This window comes from Tamandua tetradactyla, chromosome 8, assembly GCF_023851605.1.
Source record: "Tamandua tetradactyla isolate mTamTet1 chromosome 8, mTamTet1.pri, whole genome shotgun sequence".
Classification (NCBI taxonomy): Eukaryota; Metazoa; Chordata; class Mammalia; order Pilosa; family Myrmecophagidae; genus Tamandua; species Tamandua tetradactyla.
In genome coordinates, this window is record NC_135334.1 from 95,368,492 (window position 1) to 95,388,869 (window position 20,378).

The following is a 20,378-nucleotide window of genomic DNA, read 5'->3' on the forward strand; positions in this document are numbered from 1 at the left end:
ATTTGCTGCCTACTAGGTAAGATGTACCCAGCTGAGTACTGTGGAGGCTACAAAGATTAACATTAGACTCCCTAACCCCTGGTGCATTACAGAACCCTGGCTAGACCCAGAAAGCCAGGTGGAGACTCAAAAGGCAGATATTAAAGTCTGGGGCCCTTTAAGCAGTGTCCAGCCACTCAGCAAGCCCTAAAGACATCCTTGTATACCACAAAACACTGTGTGCCTTGAAATGTCTATGAGCCATCAAGAAAAAGCTAAATTGTGTTCATTAAAAGCAGGGATCATACACGATTGAGAAAGATTCCCAAAGAAATAGTTAAAATGTATGGTTCCCAGAGGTATAACCATTCAATAATCTGAATGACTTATTCCCCTCAAACTTACATGACTGAATAGTGGTTAGTTTGAATGTTAGTATTTATTTAACACTTGTCATATGTCAGATGCTGTGTTAAGCTCTTACATACATGCTCTCATTTAATCTGTAAAATAATCTTATATATCCCCACTGTACAAGTGAGGGGCATTGACACAGAGAGAGGGGAAATGATTTCCAGGGTCACCTAGCTGTCTAGAGGCAGAGTAAGAATTCAATCCTGGTCCAAAGCCAGGACCCGAGACTGTAGCCACTGTGCCCTTGTGATTAAAGATTAGTCATTATGTGAGCAATGCATCAGAAGATGGCAAAGATGGGCGTGGAAGAGGGGCCATTGGCATGGGCACATGGGGAGTTTCGAGGATATTGGACAGGACTGGACTCTTCTGAAAAAACCAGGGGAAAAGCCAGAGTGTTGCAGGTCCAGCCCCGTGATATGCTCTATGGCCTTGTGCAAAAGGTTTTCTTTGTTCTCTACCTTTGTCTCCAACTTACAGAGCTGGGGGCATCATTTCACCCATATCACTATTACAAGGCAGTAGTTTTCAGTCACAAGGCAGGGGTCTACATTGAGAGGAGGATATTTGAGAATCTGATGGAGAAAGTGGGAAAAAGTCACTAGCTAATTTCACTTCTCCCCATCTCCTGGACTTATGCAGCTAAAAGGTTATATGGACATGTGACCCCTGTGAGGCATATACCATCTGCCTTGCCAGATACAGAGGATGCAAAAATGAATGTCACCAGCTTTACTCTTGATAACAAATGCCACATTTTGAATAATCAGTGACATCCTTTGTGGTATTCAAGGGCATGATGGCCACTCTATACTGTTTGCAATATCATTTTTGTACTTTAGAGCAATCGTAACTAACCTATCTAACCACATACTGCTCAGTCATGGAAATATGTTGATGGATACAACCAAAGTCCAGAATGAGGCTTTTTGATTTGAAGCCGAGCAGTAACGCTCCCTTTATAATTAATTGCCTGGAAACCACCTCACTTGGTCAATGACTGGTTTACTTTAATCTTCAGACTTCACATGGCCGTTTCCTTCTAAGAGGTACATTTTACTCTATTGCTCTTGGAACTGCTGTCCTCATGCTGTCTGCTGCCTCCTGGATCCATCAGGCTGCCTGGCTGGTGTATGGGTCTGGATTTACGGTTTGGTTGTTCTGGCTTCATTCCAGGATTTTTGGTGCAGTTGTCTGTGGAATTTTTCTTGGATTCCCTCTTTAGAGTGCTGCTACTCCCCTTCATTTGATGGCTAATTGCAGTATAAACTTAGCAACTTATTATCCCTGTTGCTTTAACACGGTGCAATTATTATCAGTTTTGTTATTACAACTAATAATCAGGTCTCGTACTCCAATTGATCTGTCAAAATATCCCCCTTTGGATTTCAGCCTGTTTGATATGGAACGATGTGGAGTTATAAGCAAACAAATGACACACTCCTTGAAATTCTGTCAGGGATAATAAAGTGAATCAAAATGAATTCACTGTTAGGCTGTCTATGCCTTCCTTCCCCCTTTTATCTCTTGAAGGCTTTGACAGCAGCTTCTCTCCCTCCCGGAGCACTTCTGGAGCTCATTGGTTAGAGGGGGTGGGGAGGGAGGTAAGCTGAGTGGGAGGAGGAAGCTGCTGTATCAGACTTCTCCAATGCTAGTGTGAAATGATTCTAAAGCCTTTTTCCTGGGAATGGCTTGATGATTTGGGGTTAGGGGAAGGGGACTATTGAAAAGTTTCTATTGAAAGTTCACAAGTTGCTTTGATACTAGTGGCAAACTTGCATCAAGAATCAGTGGACTCCAGGGAAAAAGCCACAGCAGCCCTGAAGTCCTTGGGGAATGAGAGGTTCTGGAGAAATTGTTTCTGGGTGACCAAAACTTAGGCAGAAAGCCCTGCGAGCTGCCACAATTGCTTCATGTCTTTCAAACATGCAGTGCTCTATTTTTCCTGAGTTAGTGAACCTTATGGAGTCTGTCTTTAATGACTAAGGTTATTGTAAGTTTATTTTTTAAGGATGTTCCTCAGAAGAGTGATTTTCATTGCACAGGCTACTGGAGAGCAAAGGAGGTGGAGCTGAATTTATGTTGAGGCGTAGCATGGCCCCTGTAAACGGTTTTTAAAAAAAATAAATACAAGTGTTTTGTGGTGCTTTGCTTCTTCAAAAAGTTGAGCGCTGGGGGTAGGTAGGGCAGTAGCAACTGGATAATTAATGATTCTTGTTTAATGGTTCCTGATTAATGAGCTTGAACTATGGAGTGATTTATTTCCCCTGCTCTTTCCTCTTTTCAATCAATAAAGAGATTCTGTTTTGAGGATTCGCAGCAAACCTGCATTAAGTCTCAAGCGTAATCAGTTCCAAAAGATTTGCCCTTTCTCTGCTCAGGTCAACCCAGCAACTGCTTACCCGAGTCCTGCTGTTGTGCCAGCCTCCCTGTGAGGCACTGTTGGGGTACAAAGATGGGCGAGGCAAAGTCTCTGCTAAAATCTAGTGTTGGACGTGAGATGGACATGCCCATGGCTGGGAGGTGGTGCCAGCATACAAGTTCCCTGGGGTTCTGAGATATATGCAGTTGTGGGTAGGGTCAAGAAAGAAGGTGGCTTCAGAAAGGGACTAGCATTAGAACTCAGCCTTGTAGGGTGGTCCCGGTGGCCCCCAGTGGAGACTGTGTAGTGTGGCAGGTACTCGGGCAGTGGAGGGAGTAGCATGAGGTACGTTTGGGAAATATTTTATGATCCAGTTCTCCTGATGTAATAACAATGATTACTATCGAGCCCTTGGTATTATTATCTCACTTAGTCCTTTTAACATGGATTGGAAACCTTTTCTGCAAAGAGCCAGATGGTAAGTATTTTCAGCTTTGTGGACTAAAAAGTGCCTCTGCCACAACTATCAACTCTGCCATAGACAGCTCATAGGTGTTCCAGTAACACTTTGTCTTCAAAATCAGTTCAGTGATCACCTGGATTTGACCCATGTCACAGCTTGCCTGCCCCTGCCTTATAGTATTTTTGGTATAATCAGAATATGGATGATAAGACCAAGGTACAGACAGATTAGATAGAAATTAACTTACCCAGGGCCAAGGGCTGACTTAACTGGGTCATATTTCAAATCTTGTGTTTATGACTTCTACATGCACTGCCTCTCCTGCTGGGGAGTTCGCTCTGGGGAAGAGAAGATGGGTGATAAGACTGCCTTGAAACACTGTGTGAAAAGTTTGCCTTTAATGCAGTGAGAAGTGGGGAGCCATTGATGATTTTTTTTCAACAGGTCATAAGATTAGAGCTGTGCTCGGGAGGATTCATTTGGCAGTAGTGTGTCTGTTGATTGAAGTTGAGAGATGAATTCTTGTTTTAAACAGCTTAGAGTAGAGAAATTCACTTCTTAGGGACAGCCGTCCGACCACTATTGCCTTTAAAAGTTCTCTTCAATATACCCGATGCCCCCATGACCTTAGCATGGCCCCACCTTGTATGAAAGTGTGTCTCTGTATGTGTGCACTTGTGAGTGTGTGCAAATGCATGTATGTCTGTACTTGTTGGAAACAGTTTGGTTAAGCTTAGTTTCCTGTGGGCTTTTGCGGTCCCATACAGAAGGCTGTTTTTTTGAGAGATTCCATCTATTTTCAAGTACCCTCCGTTAGTAAGAGAGTAGACGGCTGTAGCATCACCTCCCACTCAATAGTGTCCCTGTGTGTGTCCGTGTCTCAGCTCACCTGATGTTCTTGGGGTATCTGGCTTTAAACTTTAGAATATTTGCATGATCCCTCAGGTGTGGCTGTTGGGAAGCCCTTCCTTCTCATGGAGTTTACAGACAGCTGTGTTAGGGAAGGAAGCCTCAGACCCTGTACCTGCCTGGCCTGTTTCTGACCTGCTTTTCTTTTACAGTTGCCACACTTTGTGATTCTAGGTAGGAAATGCTCCAAACTCTCGAAATTATGCCATGTGAAGGAAAGGGGAGGACACCGGTGAATTACCCGAATTGTGGAGGATCAGGGTAGAGGCTCTGGCTGGCTTTGTTCCAGCCCACTTTATAACACTGGTAATGCAATTTCTAAGTAGTAGCTTTTATTTGCTGAACACTTAGCATGCGCCAGATATATATTTATATGCATGAGCTCATTTCATCTTCGTAATAGCCCAATGATGTAGGCATTATTATTTTCGCATTGCAGATGAATATACCTAGGCCTAATAATTTGCCGCAGGGCACAGCATAGCAGCTAGGATTTAAAGCAAGTCTGTCCACTGCAAAGCCCTTCTCTTTACCACCTCATTCCACTGCCATCTTCCTGAGCCCTGCCGAGCACCAGTCAGGGCATGTGGTACCTCCCTGAATCTTCATAACCACCTTCTCAGGCAGGCCTTATTGTACCTGCCTTAAAGCTGAATAAACCGAAGCCTAGAAAACTTGAGTGACTTGCCCAGAAGCATTCAGAGAGCAAGGGGTGGGACTAGGTTTCAAATTCTTTGTTTTTAATTTTTTTCAGTGAGAATATAACTGAATAGAGAAATGAACCTGGAGTCAGAAGAAGGATGACATGGCAAGAGTGAATGAGTTGACTAACCTTTATATTAGTTTTCAGAGAGGCCGAGCTGTAAAATGCCCAACAGATTCTAGAGTCTGTCCACCTAGGTTCAAATCATGGCTCTCCACTTTCTTATGACATTGGACAAGTCCTTTACCTCTTTGCACCTCTGTTTTCTCTGAGGAGACATGAGTGTAATAATAGTATCTACCTCATGTTGTGATGATCAAATGAATTAATAGCAGTAAAGCACTTATTCCAGTGCCTGGCACATAGTAGGTACAATATGTGTTAGTTTTTCTTTATTAAGTTCCTATTCTGTGTAGGCCACATTTTTCAGATGTGTTATATCCCTCAGTCCTCACTGTGACTGACTAGATGTTATTTTTCCCATTTTACAGCTAAGAGAACTTAGGCTCAGAGAGGTTAAGTAGCTCACCCGAGGTTTTCCAAAACTCCATCCCTCTACCTCTCTGTCCTTCCATCTGTCCATCCATAGATATGCGCTGAGAATTTCTAATGTCCCTTGTGCTATTGTAGGTATTTGGGAACATTAGTGAACAAATCAGACTCAAATGCCTACTCATGTGGAGCCTCCAGAGCAGGAACTTGAACCCATGTCTGGCTTTTTCTCTTTTAATGTCTGCCTGCCTGCCCGCCTTCCTGTCTGCCTGCCCTCCTTGATTCCTTTCTTCTTTCCAACAATTTCATTTAATGAACATTTAAGTTTCAGTTTGACCACTGTAATTACCAGGAGGGTGTTCCACTTTCTTAGCTTTCTTGATGCTTACAAAATTGAAAATGATCTTGCTTTACTAGATTTTGGGTCTCTGACAGTTTGGATGTCACAATGGACAGGAACTAACTTGGATTTAAGGTTTGGATTCCATGGGCTCAGGTGTGAAATAGACCTTACTACAGGTGTGCCTCTTCTGCTTGTGGGTCTCTGAAATGAAAGACAGGTCTCGGTGTGCAGGCAGTGGGCGGGAGTTGTGTGTTCTCACCTCTTGACGAACTAGAAAGTGTAGCTCACATTCACTCCTTGAGATGAGGTCCTCATTCCCCAGGAAGAGTGGCCAGAGAAGCCACTCCCTGTAAGAGCCTTGCATTGCAAATCCAGGCTCTGGACCCTGGTTCTTACCCCAGGAACCTGAGGGGCAGGGCCTTTTTGTATGAAATTACCCTAGACATGGTGTTTGCAAGAACAAGATGGGAGGGTAAGAGCCTGGGTTAGGGTTCAGACTTCTGCTGCTCTGAGAGCCAGATGGAATACTCAGAGCAGACCTGCTGGTGGAGATGCAGTGATAAATTTATAAATTCATAAAATTATAAAAAATAAATAAATAAATGCAATAGGTCCAGAGAAGACATCATGGGAATTAGTATGTGAACCTGTTGGTACTACTATATGGACCAGTTGAGGTGGGACATTTCCTTTTTTTTTTTTTTTTTTTTTAACAATTTAAATTGTGAAATACAACATATATACAAAAAAGCAATACATTTCAAAGTACATTTTAACAATGAGTTATAGAACAGATTTCAAAGTATGATATGGGTTACACTTCCACCATTTCAGGTGTTTCTTCTACTTGCTCTAAGACATTGGAGAATAAAATATCAGTATAATGATTCAGTAGTCATACTCGTTTGTTAAATCCTATCTTCTCTGATACCACCCCTCCTCCTGTGATTCTTCTCCCACTCTTTATGGTTATTTAGGCAACAGCCATTCTAACTTCTTCATGTTGAAAAGAGGTGTTGACATTATGGGGTAGGGGGATACAGTTGGTTGATGCTCTTGGAGAGACTGGTAACTGGATTTCAAGGCTTATCTTGCCTAGGAACCATCTGAAGGTTATAGGTTTCTGAAAAATAAACTTAGTGGGTGAAACTTTTGGACAATTCTTTTTGAGCACTCATTTGTTCCTATCACTCTGAAAAAAAAGAAAAAGAAAAAAGGCACTGGTATGCATGTCCACATCTCCTTCACACTTCCAATCTCCATTCCCCCATACTCCCTACTTCCCCCTAACTCACAGATACATGCATGGAATTTAACACTCAGAATTGATGGGGAGGTTTTTTGTTTTGTTTGTTTTGGGCTTTTGCCATTTAGGGAGAAAATTCTCAGAAAGTTTTCTCATGCTTGTTGGCCTGCGTGGAAGAAAATATTCTTTTGTGCTGATAATTCTGTGTTGCAGAGGAGAAAGTCTGAAATGCTCCCCAAGGGGGTCTGCTTTCTGAATCCCACTGGCGACCCAGCCTCATGCTTCCAGGGTGCCGAGCACACCAGTGTTGTGTTTAAAAATGTCGAAATGTTGGCTGTGTTTTGCTCACAGAATCCCAACAGTGAAAATGATGCCTGGCTTTTAGATAAAACAAATTAAATTTGAGATGATTGTGAGGTCATAAATAACTCCACTCACACAAGAGTAATTGCAGGGGCTCTGTGTTCGAGAACTTTGCTTCTTTACAAGGGACCCAAGCTCCTAAGAATGCAGCTAAACTCAATAGTGCTCCTTACCCTGAAATGGCCCATTAAAAGATGCCTGTTGGGTGGTAACCTCCCCATATGGTTTCTCAATAAAGAGAAGAAGATGAGAAGGGGGAGGGAGCGAGGAGGTTGTGGTGGGGAGACTTCACTTCCATTTAGAGCCACAGACTCTCAAAGCAGCCTGGAGCCAACTGGAGCAGACTGTTTAGTTCCGTGTCCCCTATCCCATTCACTCCTTTGCATGTTTTGAAGCTTTCTTTAGCATTTCTCTTGAGCCTTGACGACAGAGCTCTCAAAAGGCTGAAGCCCCGCAATGGTTAGCTGAATGCCTAATCAGCACAATGCACTGAATTTTAATGGTACTGGCCATCCCCGGACAGCTCCTGAGCCAGACAGGCGGCTGCCGCACTGGCCCAAGCAGCTGCCTCACTCAGAGATGGAGTATGACTGGGTGCTTGAAGTTGCCTCTTTGCTTTTTTGCAGATCTACACGGACTGGGCCAATCACTATTTAGCCAAGTCAGGCCACAAACGTCTCATCAAGGATCTCCAGCAAGATGTGACCGATGGCGTTCTCCTGGCCCAGATTATTCAGGTTGTGGGTAAGAGTGGATTTTACCTCGGGGATTGCTAGATTACAGTTGAGACCAGTACAGAAATGGCTGAGGAGAGTCTGGGGAACAGAACACTGAATTCTATAAGAAATAGACAGCATTGCTGTCCCACTGGTTGATAATTTATTTTACTCAGTTTTGTGCTCGGGGAGTGTGGGTAGCAGCTTGCTTTTCCTGATAAGATCACACCCACACAGCAGTCTCATCTGTAGTCTCTTGAAAAAAGACTGGCTGAGGCCAGAGGGAGATACTAGTGGTTTGGGGTAGGAGTTGGGGGGCGGGGTGGGACACCCTTTTGCCGCCTGCTGTCCTTCTGGCTCCCCCCCCCCCCCCACCTCATGATACTTTTGTGTGGATTATTCTGGAAATATTTTTATAAAAAAGCCATGTGGGGCTAGTTTAATCCTGCCAACTCTAATAGGCTCTAAGAAATCAAAGGATGCAACTCCAGAGAGGGATGGTTCTGATTTTAATAGGGGAAGGGAACGTGTGTAGTGGAATTCTTAACTCCTTGCCCATGTGCTGGGAGGAGAGTGTTTTCCCTGGGAAGGCATGCAGATGGAGGCTGGGCAAGGCATGCAGGTAAAGGCTGCCTCGGGCCTGACTAAAAGCACCCCAGTGGCCCTGCCTGGGAGCAGAGAGCAGAACAAGAAGACGGGAGGTCATTTAGATGGCATTAGACTGATTGTTGTCGCTGGCACCCTTGGCAGCTGACTCCTGCCAAGGGGAGAAGGCACAGGGAAAGGACAGAGGCCCCAGCTCTCCAGCCATGTGTTGTGGAGGAAAATTTGCTTATCCTTCAAATACAAGAAGTGAATTAGTTGAAACTTTGGACTGCCCCTCCTGTTGTAAGATTGATTTCTTAAAATTAGTTTCCACTAGCCCTTCTTTTCTTCTTTTCCATTTCTTCCCTTCTCTCCCCTTCTTGTATCAGTTTTATATTGCCGTGTAACAAACTGTCACAAACTTAGCTGCTTCAAACAATACACATTTATTTTCTCACAGTTTCTATGGGTCACGAGTCCAGGCATGGCCTACTAGGTGCCTCTGAAGGTTGAGATCAAGGTGTTGACCAGGGTTGAGGTCTCACCTGGAGGCCTGAAATGGGGAAGGGTTTGCTTGCAAGCACATGCAGGTTATTGGCAGAATTCATTTCCTTGCGATTATTGTACTGTGGGTTTTGGCTTCTCATTAGCTGTCAACTGGAGGCTGGCTTCAGCTTCCAGAGGCAAAGGCCACTCACAGCTCCTTGTCATGTGGGCCTCCCAACATTTCCAGGTAACTCTTCAATACCAGCAAGGGAGAAGGTTTCTAAAAGCAAGTCTAGAAAGGCAGAGTCTTATATAATCTAATGTGCTCAAAGGAGTCATATCCCATTGCCTTAGCCACATTCTGTTGGTTAGAAACAAATCACACTCACACGCAAGGGAGGGATCATACAAGGTCGTGGACACCAGAGCGTGGGGATCATTGGGGGTTGCCCTGAAGTCTGCCTGCTAAACTCCTTTTCTTCCTTTCTCTCTCCTTCCCCCACTCCTTCCAAACTCTTTTAAAAATGTGTCTCGTTTAATTTTCTCAGCTGCCCTAGAGAGTAGGTATTACTCTTCAGAAACTGAGGGTCAGTGAGGGTTAGCAGCCCATTATCACATGACTAGTCTGCATGGGGAGTCTATCCTGGGTCATTCTGCTTCTAAGATTCATGTACTTTACCCTATTGCATTATATCACCTCTCAATTCAGACACTGACCTTGGTGCTAAAGTTCTGTTTCCTTTCTTTCTGTTCAATCATTATTTATTGAGCACCTAACGTGTACTAGGCATTGTGCTCCTTCCTAGAAATAAAGAAACAAAATGTACAGAGTTCAACAACTTGGTAGAAGGGGTTGCATCATCCTTGCAGGTTCTTCATAAAAGTATGTCTCACACCTGAACTGAATTTTGAAGTTCGTATAAGCAGAGTCACATCACACACAAACCTTGAATGAACCTTGGGGCTGTGGCAGAATGTTTCCGCTGGGAAACTTCCTAGGTTCCAGCATGGGCAGCAAAGGAGCAAGTGGAGAAAGGACTGTACTTAGAGACCTTGCTCTTACCCCAGCCCCATCCTTCTCAACAGTGTGACCCTAGAAGAGTCGCTTGATCTCTTTTGCTTCTATTTCCCCAGCTTTAAAATGGAGCTAGGTACACATGCTTTGTCTGATCTTATAATAGTCTTATGAAAGGCAAGTTAGTTATCGAATATGAAATACATATGAAAACTGTGAAGTATTCCTGGGTAGCATTTGGTAGCCACTACCCAGAAAGCTATGTTCAGAGGAATGATGTGACCTCAGAATCAGTGTCAAAGTCTCATGATAGATTAGTCATGTCTGTCATAGGCTCAGATTAGGTGATTGGTGGCATGTATGTCTTGAATTTACTGAACATAGTGCTATCAACATATAAACCAGTACAATGTTTATTGTTGCTCAGGGGGATGTGTCCCTGAGTCTGTTTGGATGAAGTGAACTCTCCTAGACAGTGCTTCCTGTAGGCCTGAGCTAATGGACTTTGATTGAAGGTGCTCTAGTTAGTACCAGCAACTCAGGATGATCCTCAGGCCACCAAGTTGCTTTCTGTCAACCCTCTAGGAGAGGCTGTTTTCAGTAAAGGACTCCCCAAATAAGGCCACAGCTTGCTATGGAGCTCACAACTCTCTGTTCTGTGTGTGGAGAACAGAGACCTGGAAGATGGGATGCTGAGAAGACCGCTAAACGTAATGGTCTTCCTTTCCTCAATCATCTACCAGCTAGTTCAGAGCGTTTAATCTTAGAGTATCTTGTGGACACAGATCTCTTATTTGGGTTTGGGTGTGGGAGTGGATGGGCAGCAGTGGCTATTTGGGTGTAGTGGTCAGCATTTTCCATCCAGGATGTTGAAGTTTTGACTACCCATACTCTTTTCTTTTGAAATCCATGCTTCCCCATCACCACCACCACATGTGCCAATTAAAAGCAAATGTAAAAAGTTATATTTGTATGTGTGCATGTACTTGATATATGTGTGTGTATGTTTGTATGTGGATAAATGTGTGTATGTGTGTGTGTGTTTTTATGTGGATATATGTGTGCATTGTGTGTGTTTGTATGTGGATAAATGTGTGCGTGTATGTTTGTGGATAAATGTGTGCATGTGTGTATGTTTGTATGTGGAAATATGTGTGCATTTGTGTGTATGTTTGTATGTGAATAAATGTGTGCGTGTGTGTGTTTGTATGTAGATAATTGTGTGCGTGTGTGTGTATGTTTGTATGTGGATATATGTGTGCATTTGTGTGTATGTGTATGAATACTTTTCCTAGAACTAGATTCCTGGTAACCCCACCCTGTGCTGGACAGTGGTTGCAGTTGTTCTTTGGCTGATGAGTGCTACTCATTCTTGAGGAGTCTGATTCTCCCTGACACCTTTCTTAGTGCCCCCAGCCTGAACTGGAGGGAGCCTCCTCTATCATTCCATGAGCTGTTGTGTTGCTGTTTGTTCTTCTCTAGGCCTGGGTCTGAGTCATCTTCCTTTCTGTGTTCAATGCATTTAGCATGGTTCCTGGAAAAGCTGAGAGGATTAGGGACAAGGATTTCATTTCACTGCAGCCCTTATTTCCACAAGCCTGGGTTGGAATGTTTCCAGCAGGTGGCCTGGTGTTTCCCCTTCTTGACATTTAGAATTCCTCTAAACATTCTTCTAAACTGAACATCACGCCCTCTTCCTTTCCAGGAGTCTCCTGCAGTTCTCAACTGTCAGGTTGGAAAGGGACCTTTAAAAGCTCCAACCTGATGCACAGAGTGATTCCGTAGAAAGCAGTCAACAGCCTCTACCTAAATTCCTCCTGTGATGGGCAGCTTACTACCAATCCAGGGAACTAGTTCAAAATCTCTTCTCTCATTAAATCAAAAACTGCCTCATTGGTAAAGTTTCCCTATAAGTACTAGTTCCACCTTCCAGGGCAACAAAGAGAGTGTATGATTGAGGACAGCAGTGGATAATAACCACTGGATAAAAATAGGAATCCACAAGTCCCATGATAATAAGTAGATAAATAAATGGAAACATCAGTGGAGCAGATGAGGGGGCTTGGCCACACAGGAGAATGCTGGCTGGTTAAACGTAGAGAGAGTGGCCATCGTGGTAGAGATTAGTTAAGGTAAGAATCATTAAAGGGTGTGGAAATTTGGAGGATAAAGTTTGATAGGAATGAGAGATTGGCATGGCCTCTTGTATCCCTCCACAGATTGCTTATTAACTGCAAAGAAGAAAATACTGACCAAGCAGGGGAGAATCCAGGCAATGAAAATCCAGGTGATGAAATTTACATCCCCAGTGAGGGACTGATGGATGGCATGTGCTTCTGGATGTGGTTATCTGAGAAAAACACAGTATCACTTGTGTTGTATTCCAGCCAGGGGCAGAAAACCTAAAACCAATCATAAGGAAACTCAGATAAACTGAATTTGTGGAACATTCTATAAAAGACTTGTCTCTGGTCTTCAAAATGATCAGTGCTGTGAAAGACAAAGAAAGGCTGAGAACTATTCCAGGGTAAAGGATAAAGAGACATATCAACTAAATGTACTACGTGATCCATGCCTGTATCCTGTACTGGAGAATAAAGTGTAATAAAGAATGTTTTTTAGTCAGTTTACAAAATTGGAATATGGAAATTATATCAATGTTAAATTTCCTGAATGGGATAGCCATGGAAGAAAATATCCTTATCCTTGGGAAATACACACCAAATATAGGGGCAAAGGGGCCAAGCTTATGCAGCTTACTCTAAAATGGTTTAGAAAAAAAGCAATATAGGCACATCCACTGAGAGAGAATGAAAAGGGATGAAAGGTATATGGAATTATCTACTATTGCGTAACTCTTCTCTAAGCTTGAAATGTCAAAATAAATTTTTAAATAAAATAAAAGTTTGAAATTTCAAGCAAAAAGTTTAAAAGGAAAGAATACATTGCTACAAAGGCCTATCAGAGACTTACAGACAGACAGCAAGGTCATCCCTTCTGCCTTCTCTTCCCAAAGCCAGGGAGAGTCAAGTGCATCTTGGCGAAGGGTGAGTGTCATGAGACCCATGGTGGAGTCGGGGTGGGTGGGAGTATGGGGAGAGGCTCAGTGTAGGGAAAGGGTGGTTGAGGAATTTACCTCTAAGGCAAGACCTTTAATTTAAGGAGAAGTTACACAAGCAACAGGGATTGGGACGTAGGGAGAGCTTTCCTGGAGGAGTGTTTTCCTATAGAAAGACTGGAGGGTACCAAGTCAGAAGATTAACAGGGCAAAATAAAGGTCCAGGGCACTGAATTCTTGGCTGTAGCTCAGGGACAAAGGCCAGCGATTAAGGTTGATTTTCAGGCTGGGGCATGACATGAGGTGTGTGACTTCAAGGAAAACCTTAAATGCTTTCCACATATGCTACTCCTAAGTTTTCCTCTGTCCCTTATAGCCCTGAAGTTGAGCTTACTAGATACAGGGTTGTTTGAGACCCAGACTTTTTCATCTTTGCCTTCTTCTGCTTATTAGGTAGAAAATGGAGTTTCTGTGGCCACATTTTAGTACACTCTTTTTGTAACTGAAGGTTGGGTCTCTGTGTTCAACTCTTATTAATGTGATTATCTTCTTGAGTCATGAGCTGCCTGAAGTCGGCAGTTGCCTGCCAGCCCATCACAGTGCCATCTCCGTGACTTATTGGAAAGGTTTACAAGGCCAGGATAAACAGCATGAATCAAGAGAGAGAGACAGCCCTCCCTCCTCCTGCTTACATTGCTGTCACTCATGGAGAATGCCAGAAGGGATTGGAGTGAGAGAGGGAGAGAGAAGGGGCTAGAGAAAGGGAGGAGAGAGGAGAGAGGAAGGGAGGGAAACAGGATGAACAAAAGAGGAGAAACAGGGAGAGAGGAGAGAGAGAAATACATTTACTGTTAGAGCTGAAGGTTGCTAATAGCAGCTATTTTCTGCCACGATTTGGTCTACCTCTGCAAACAACCTGGATATTCAGGCAACACATAGAAGTGTACCTTCTTTCTGTCAATGACCTACTATCGTGGGTGACCTTGGGTAAGTCATTTCCTTTCTGGTCAGCCAGTTTCTCTCTTTCTAATCACTAACCCTTTTCATGATCTGTCACTTAAACCACAGGCAGGTGCTCCTTGAATTCAAATATCACAGAGCTACCAACTGCCAGAGATGCTAAGGGAATAGATGCTTGAGCTGTTGAAATGCTCTGAACCCTTCAGAGCAGATCCTTTGAAAAGTAATGAGCTTGATGCCACTATCCTTATTTTTAAAGTACATTGATGCTTTCTAATCACTAACTTGTCACCTTGTGTGCAGACAGCTTACCACATTAGTGGGGCTAAGATTGTCTTGAACACTCTGGGATACATTACCATTGGCACTTAAGGATGTCAGTTTTAATCAGAGTTCAAGACTTTGGGAACAGATACTTTGGCTTCTTTAGCTATATACTTTTGGGCTGTAGCCCTACCCTGAGTTAATAAATTCGGCTCAGAAGACCAAGTTCTTCTTCTTTCTTACCAGCAAAATCAGAGCTCCTATTTTCGCCGTAAGTATTTATGACAACCATAGAAATTCTTGGGAATTTAAGTAAAGGAGAAATATTTAAATTACATGGAATTGGAAACTATGAGCCTCAAGACTTATTTTGTGTTTTTGTTAAGCATTAATTTTGAATTTGACCCCAGTTATTTGATTTATTTCTTCCTATGTACTCCTCAGTGCAGTCATAAGTAGACTCAATCTCATTAGTTTATTTCAAATATTATAAAATGGTAGTGTTAGACTTATAGGAGCTGTGATATTTGAATCCAAGGAGCACCTGCCTGTGGTTTAAGTGACAGATCATGACAAGGGTTAGTCATTAGAGGACTAATTAGGCAGAGTCCTTCAGTTTTGTTTATCCAGATGGCAAAGAGAGAATCTTTAAATTTTTCTAAATGACTTCTTAGGATCACAATTATCCGTCCTTCACTGTAATGAGCACTAATGGCCTAATGTTGAGCTGGATATTGATCAGAATCCAGTGACTTGTGGCTCTGGCCGTTATGAATATCCAACTGGAAAACCTCTTGAGTGGCCTTAATTTGAATATCAAAATCCAAAATCAGAGCTCATGCCTGCCATGATTTCCAATGTATGAAGGGGTATCATTTGTCAAGGCTCTTCTTTTCTTTCATCTTCAGTATGCACGATTTATTTACAAGTAAAAGAATGGCAGCTGTCTCTAAATAGGCAATACAATCTTGATTGATTGAAATGTTCAGAATACTCATTCCTTAGTTCCATGAAATAATTATTAATTGAATGCTTACTGTGAGCAGGCACTATCCTGAGCTGCGGGTTACTGTAGTAAGCAAAACAGGTAAAAATCCCTGTTCTTATGGCACTTACATGCTAGTGATACATTCTAAAAAATTGTATTTCTGGTCAACTGAAGAACAAATATCCATGAGTCATTCCATTCATTGAGCATCTTTCATGTGCTTTTTAAAGGCTTCAAGGCGCCTCTTTTGGGGGTAGGGGAAGCAGGTGGAAGAGGTTTTCTAAAATGCCTTTCCCAAGAGTTTTCATACTAAGCAAAATTGAGCTAACTTAGTCAGAGCACTGAAAATTGAGATCTTGACAAGTAGGTCATTAGCCTGAACATTTATTACTTTTGGCAAGTTCCAAAGGAGGTGCAGATTAGGCTGAATACATTCTAACTAGGTTGTCTTATGATGATTGGGTTTTTAAAACATTTCCTTGCCACTAGCTTCCTTTCTTATTTTTCACTTCTCTCTCAAGGTAGAAACATTGAAGAAAAAATAAAACCAGTTGTGATGGTGAGCTGCATTTAGGTTCAGGGTGTTCTTAAATCTTTGAAACTTGGAACACTGATTCTATTATCTTTCTCAGACAGGTTTTTTTTCTTCATGGAAGTTTTAAACATCCTATCCATTAAAATCTGATGTGATGTAATTTTTTCGGAATTCAATTTTGCACTTATTTGAGCCCTAAGGATAAAAATTTGAAAAATGAAATCTACTGTCCGCAAGGCTCTCATAGCATAGTGGGAGAAGACAAGAAAAGGAGTTAGATATTAACTAAAGGCTCTGTGAGAACGAAGAAACCTGAGTGCCCTTATCCTTCTAGAGGTGAGGGCATGGCACTATTGGGGAGGGAGCTTATAAAAGCTTCATGAAGGAGGTGAATCCTTGGTTCTTTATTATAGGGTCCAAGCTGAGTTTCTGGGCTTAACTTAGATAAATCATCTAAGGGATATGGACAGTCAAAAATAACTCTTATTTTATATATTATATATAGATGATAAAATGTATTGTTGGGTTAATGTTAGCTACCACTTATAAAAAAACACTTACCATGTGCTAGATGCTGTTCTAAGTATTTTGCTGGCATCATATCATCTAATTCTTGCAACTCCTGTGAAATAGGTAGTATTAGTTCCATTTTATGTGAGGAAACTGTGGCTCAGAGAGATTGAGTGAAATGACAAAGATCACACAGTTAAGAAGCCATAGCACTAGTATTCAAACTGTGGTATCTCTGCATCCAAAGTCGATATGTTGGCCACAATATGTTAGTCAATATGTTAGCCACAATAGGCAATATATTATCTTCTTGTTCTGTCTTTTGCCAGAGATGCCTCCATACTTACGACAAAATGTATTCACCATAGGAAACTGGGTTTCTTTCCCTGTTACTGGCCCTTGATTTCCTGCTAATTCAATGTAATCTCTTTCTATCACTTCTCTAAGTTAGTTAAGTACTACTTATGACCTATAGCGTATGTGTTGCAAATCTAACTTGGACTGACGATGTGGCCTTGGACAAGCATTTTTTACTCTCTCTATCTCATTTCCCCCATTTGTCCCTCATTTTGGAATAGTGTTAGCACAAGCAAAGGCAATACTAGTACTTCTGGCTAAAGATGGAATGAGATGCTATCACTTGTGGCTTTTGTCCCTAGAAACTGAGTTTTAGCTCGACTGATCGCCTCTGAACTCTTTCATCTTTTGTTGGGAAGTTACAGTTAGATTTCCTTTTCTGAGAGCCTCAGCACAACCACAGCTCACTCCATTTCCCAGTCTCCAAACATTTCCACAATGACCCATCACTCCAAGACTGTCATCAATGCAGTTGTCTCTGTTTTAGATGATGATGACCTTGCCCCAGCTGTCCCTGGGGGACAGCAGCTCGATGAGTAAGGGTTGAAGCTTGCTAGATGAGTCTCAGTTTTTCACATGCCTGTGTCGAATGGACAAAGCCAAGTATGGGCCTCAGGACTCGGTTGGCCTCAAACGTCCTGAACATCACTACTCAAAGTGTCTCTTTTGTGATTATTTATTTTTCTGACTTGTGTTTCTTTTTCAGCAAATGAAAAGATTGGAGACATCAATGGCTGTCCAAAGAACAGATCGCAAATGGTGAGTGGTACATGAGTAGTGAGTGTTTGTGCTATGTTAATAAGCCCTGCTTCTGGATGATATTGACCATCTTGAAAACATTCACACCAGAGGCTTTACTCCAGGGGATTACATTAATAAACTAACAGCCGTTTCCAAGTAGCCATGGTTTGCTTCTCTGACAGTTGTTGGCATTTATTGAAAAATGGCCCTGATTTTTTATGTGGACCGTGAGAAACTGAAAATGAAATATTGTCCTTGCTCTTAGAAACAAATTACGCAGAATGGGTGGTGTAAACATACATTTGTTTAGAACCCAGACTGTTATGACTCGTTCTTTCTCAAAGACCTGCAACAATACCTCTGTTTGTGTGTGGTGCTGAGGCACAGATGAGGTGATGATGTCTTACTAATCAGAAACTGCAGCGTACTGTCTGATTACCGATTACCTTTAAAAGTTAGATGCGAAATCAGAACTGTGACAGGAGCTGTGAAATGTACAGGCACATATCACTCTCAATGTAACCTTGAGAAGTGATATTCTCTCTGGCATGGCATATATAAATGAGGATATTATAACTTTAAAAAAACCTGACCTTTTTAATCCGATTTTTTCTTGTTGCATGTCCTGCTTATAATCATTGACTTAAAATTTGTGGTCATTATTGAATTTGGAGAACATTGAACTGTGATGCTGTAAGTGCTTAGTTTTTACTTCAAGACAATTTCCCTGCAAGAACTTTTACACAAAGAATGTTAGTTATCAAAATCTATTAAGGTGACCCTAATACGTGTTTACAATAGGAAGGTGGGAACTAGGCAACTTTTCTTGCTGGACGTTAATTTGCTTTCAGAAATCTAAAAAAAAAAAAAAAAAGGCATTAATTTGTCTCTCTAATTCCACTCCATCCCCTTTGAGTGGGCAACATTTGATACCTCTCATTCCAAAATATACCCATTCCTTGGGTCTACTGTTTAATTTTCTGAATTGTTGGGGATACCAATGAGTTGGGCAGTTAGGCAGCCTTTTCAGTTAACTTTTTTTTCATGCACAGAAATGTTTCTTTCACAAAAAGGTTGGAGGGAATGAGGGGGAGTCATTTTCCAGTTTACTCTCTGAAACAAGTTTCTCTTTTTTTGTTGGCTTGTTCCCCTGGAGGCTTTGTTTCTTTTTGTTTGATCCAGAGACCAACCACTCCTTACATAGGAAAGTCCCCAGGCAGACATCTCGTGGCTGCTTTGACTTTTGGAAAAGCTTGGCTGCTATTTTTGCTAGAGCTACTGCAGCTGTCTAGTATATTAATAATTGAGAAATTTGGGAAGATAAGAGACTTAATTTAGTACAAGCATTTCACACATGCAGTTGTATCTTCCCATGAAAGAGATACATTATTTTCCTCTGGGATATAGATGTATCAACGTATAGACAATGTCAGCTCCTATTATAATGCATTTGGAGGACTGACATTAGAAGGTAGTGAACCTTTTACGCTATTCAGTCTATTTGTGTTTTCTGCACCAGTGTCGGAGGGGTTGCTTGTTGTTAAAAGTCCACTTTCAAGCTTGAAAAACATTGCCAGCTCAGATTGTTCATGCAAATATAGTCCTATATGCAACTATGTTATTTATAAACACTACTATAGTGAAATGCAATTTTGGGGTTTCTCCATAGCCTTTTTAGTTATGGAGGTATTATTTTTTTCATGGACTGTGTTTTTTAAGACACAGAAATATGGAAATCTATAATAGTCCATGATAATTGGTTCCTGCTTAGGGGTGGGGAGGTGGACGTGGTCTTCTGGTAAACCTAGCAAAGAATAGTTCGGCATACAGGATGCGAGTCCAGAAAAATGTTCAAACCTCCAACCACAGTTATTCCATTCTGTCGGAAATGAGAACGATAAAGACAATGTTCTCTTCCCAGCTCATACAACAGTGACAAATGGGTAAGGCAGAACTCACCTCGGTCACACAGGAATCTCATCATATAGACAGTCCTGGATGTTGTGGCCTCATTCTGTGTGCATGCGAGCATGAGCATACGGAGAGTTAAAAAAAGTATTTCTACTAAGGGGAAGAGTAATTTGGGGAACATGGCGTAGCAGATGATCCACAATTTCTAGAAGATTAACTAGGAAATTAACTTCTCAATTTAGGGTGGCCAATGATAAAGGTCTGTGTTGTGTACTAAATATCACCTGTGTGGAGGAGACAAAAGGGAAGGTATGGGGAGAGCATCCTCTTGGTAGAATGAAGATGGCACAATGGTGAAATGAGGGCTTGAGAACTCTAATCTGTTGGAAGGGTATCAACGACTCCCCAGAAAATAATCACAGAGTTAAGGTGCTCACTCCCTTAAAAAAAATGGGTATAGCAAATATACATCTTCAGGGGACTTTATAATAGAGCCAAAGAAAAGTACTTTTATTATAGAGCAGGAGTGGAATGGGTGCTATTCCAATTTTCAAGAGGCAGATTCATTTCCTCCACTAAATCAGTGAGTAAAAATGTGAGCTTTGTGTGAGGAAGAGGCACAGTAAGGAGCAAGCACTGGAGAGAGGGCTCATCTTCCTCTTTCCCCTTCACTTACCTTCCCTCTCTAAAGCGCCAGGCTGCCCAGGATCTGCATTCATTGATGCTCTAGGCTCTGCTGTAAGTCCTGGTCTCTTCCCAGAAGATAGGGAAGTGAAAGCCGATACCCAGAGAATATGGACTAGAGACATCCAGGGGGTGACAAAGCATAACTGTTAGGGGCATGACATTGTATACTTTTTTAGCTGGTCAATCATTCACTGAGTGCCCACTAATGCCAGGCACCTGGGCAAAGCCAAGTGGCTTTACAGGTGAACACCATGCAGTCCTTGCCCTCACGGAACTAGACAATGAGTAGGC

General features: G+C 42.1%; 1 protein-coding gene across 5 annotated transcripts in view; it reads left to right on the forward strand.

Moving 5' to 3' along the window:
- NAV2 (neuron navigator 2) overlaps positions 1–20,378 on the forward strand; it is a 390,205-nt gene that overhangs the window by 110,341 nt on the left and 259,486 nt on the right. For all 5 annotated transcript variants that reach the window (XM_077114211.1, XM_077114212.1, XM_077114213.1 and 2 more), the window contains exons 2-3: positions 7,901–8,018; positions 17,455–17,507. In XM_077114211.1, coding sequence (XP_076970326.1) covers positions 7,901–8,018; positions 17,455–17,507 — 171 coding nt within the window. The remainder of the gene's footprint in view (positions 1–7,900; positions 8,019–17,454; positions 17,508–20,378) is intronic.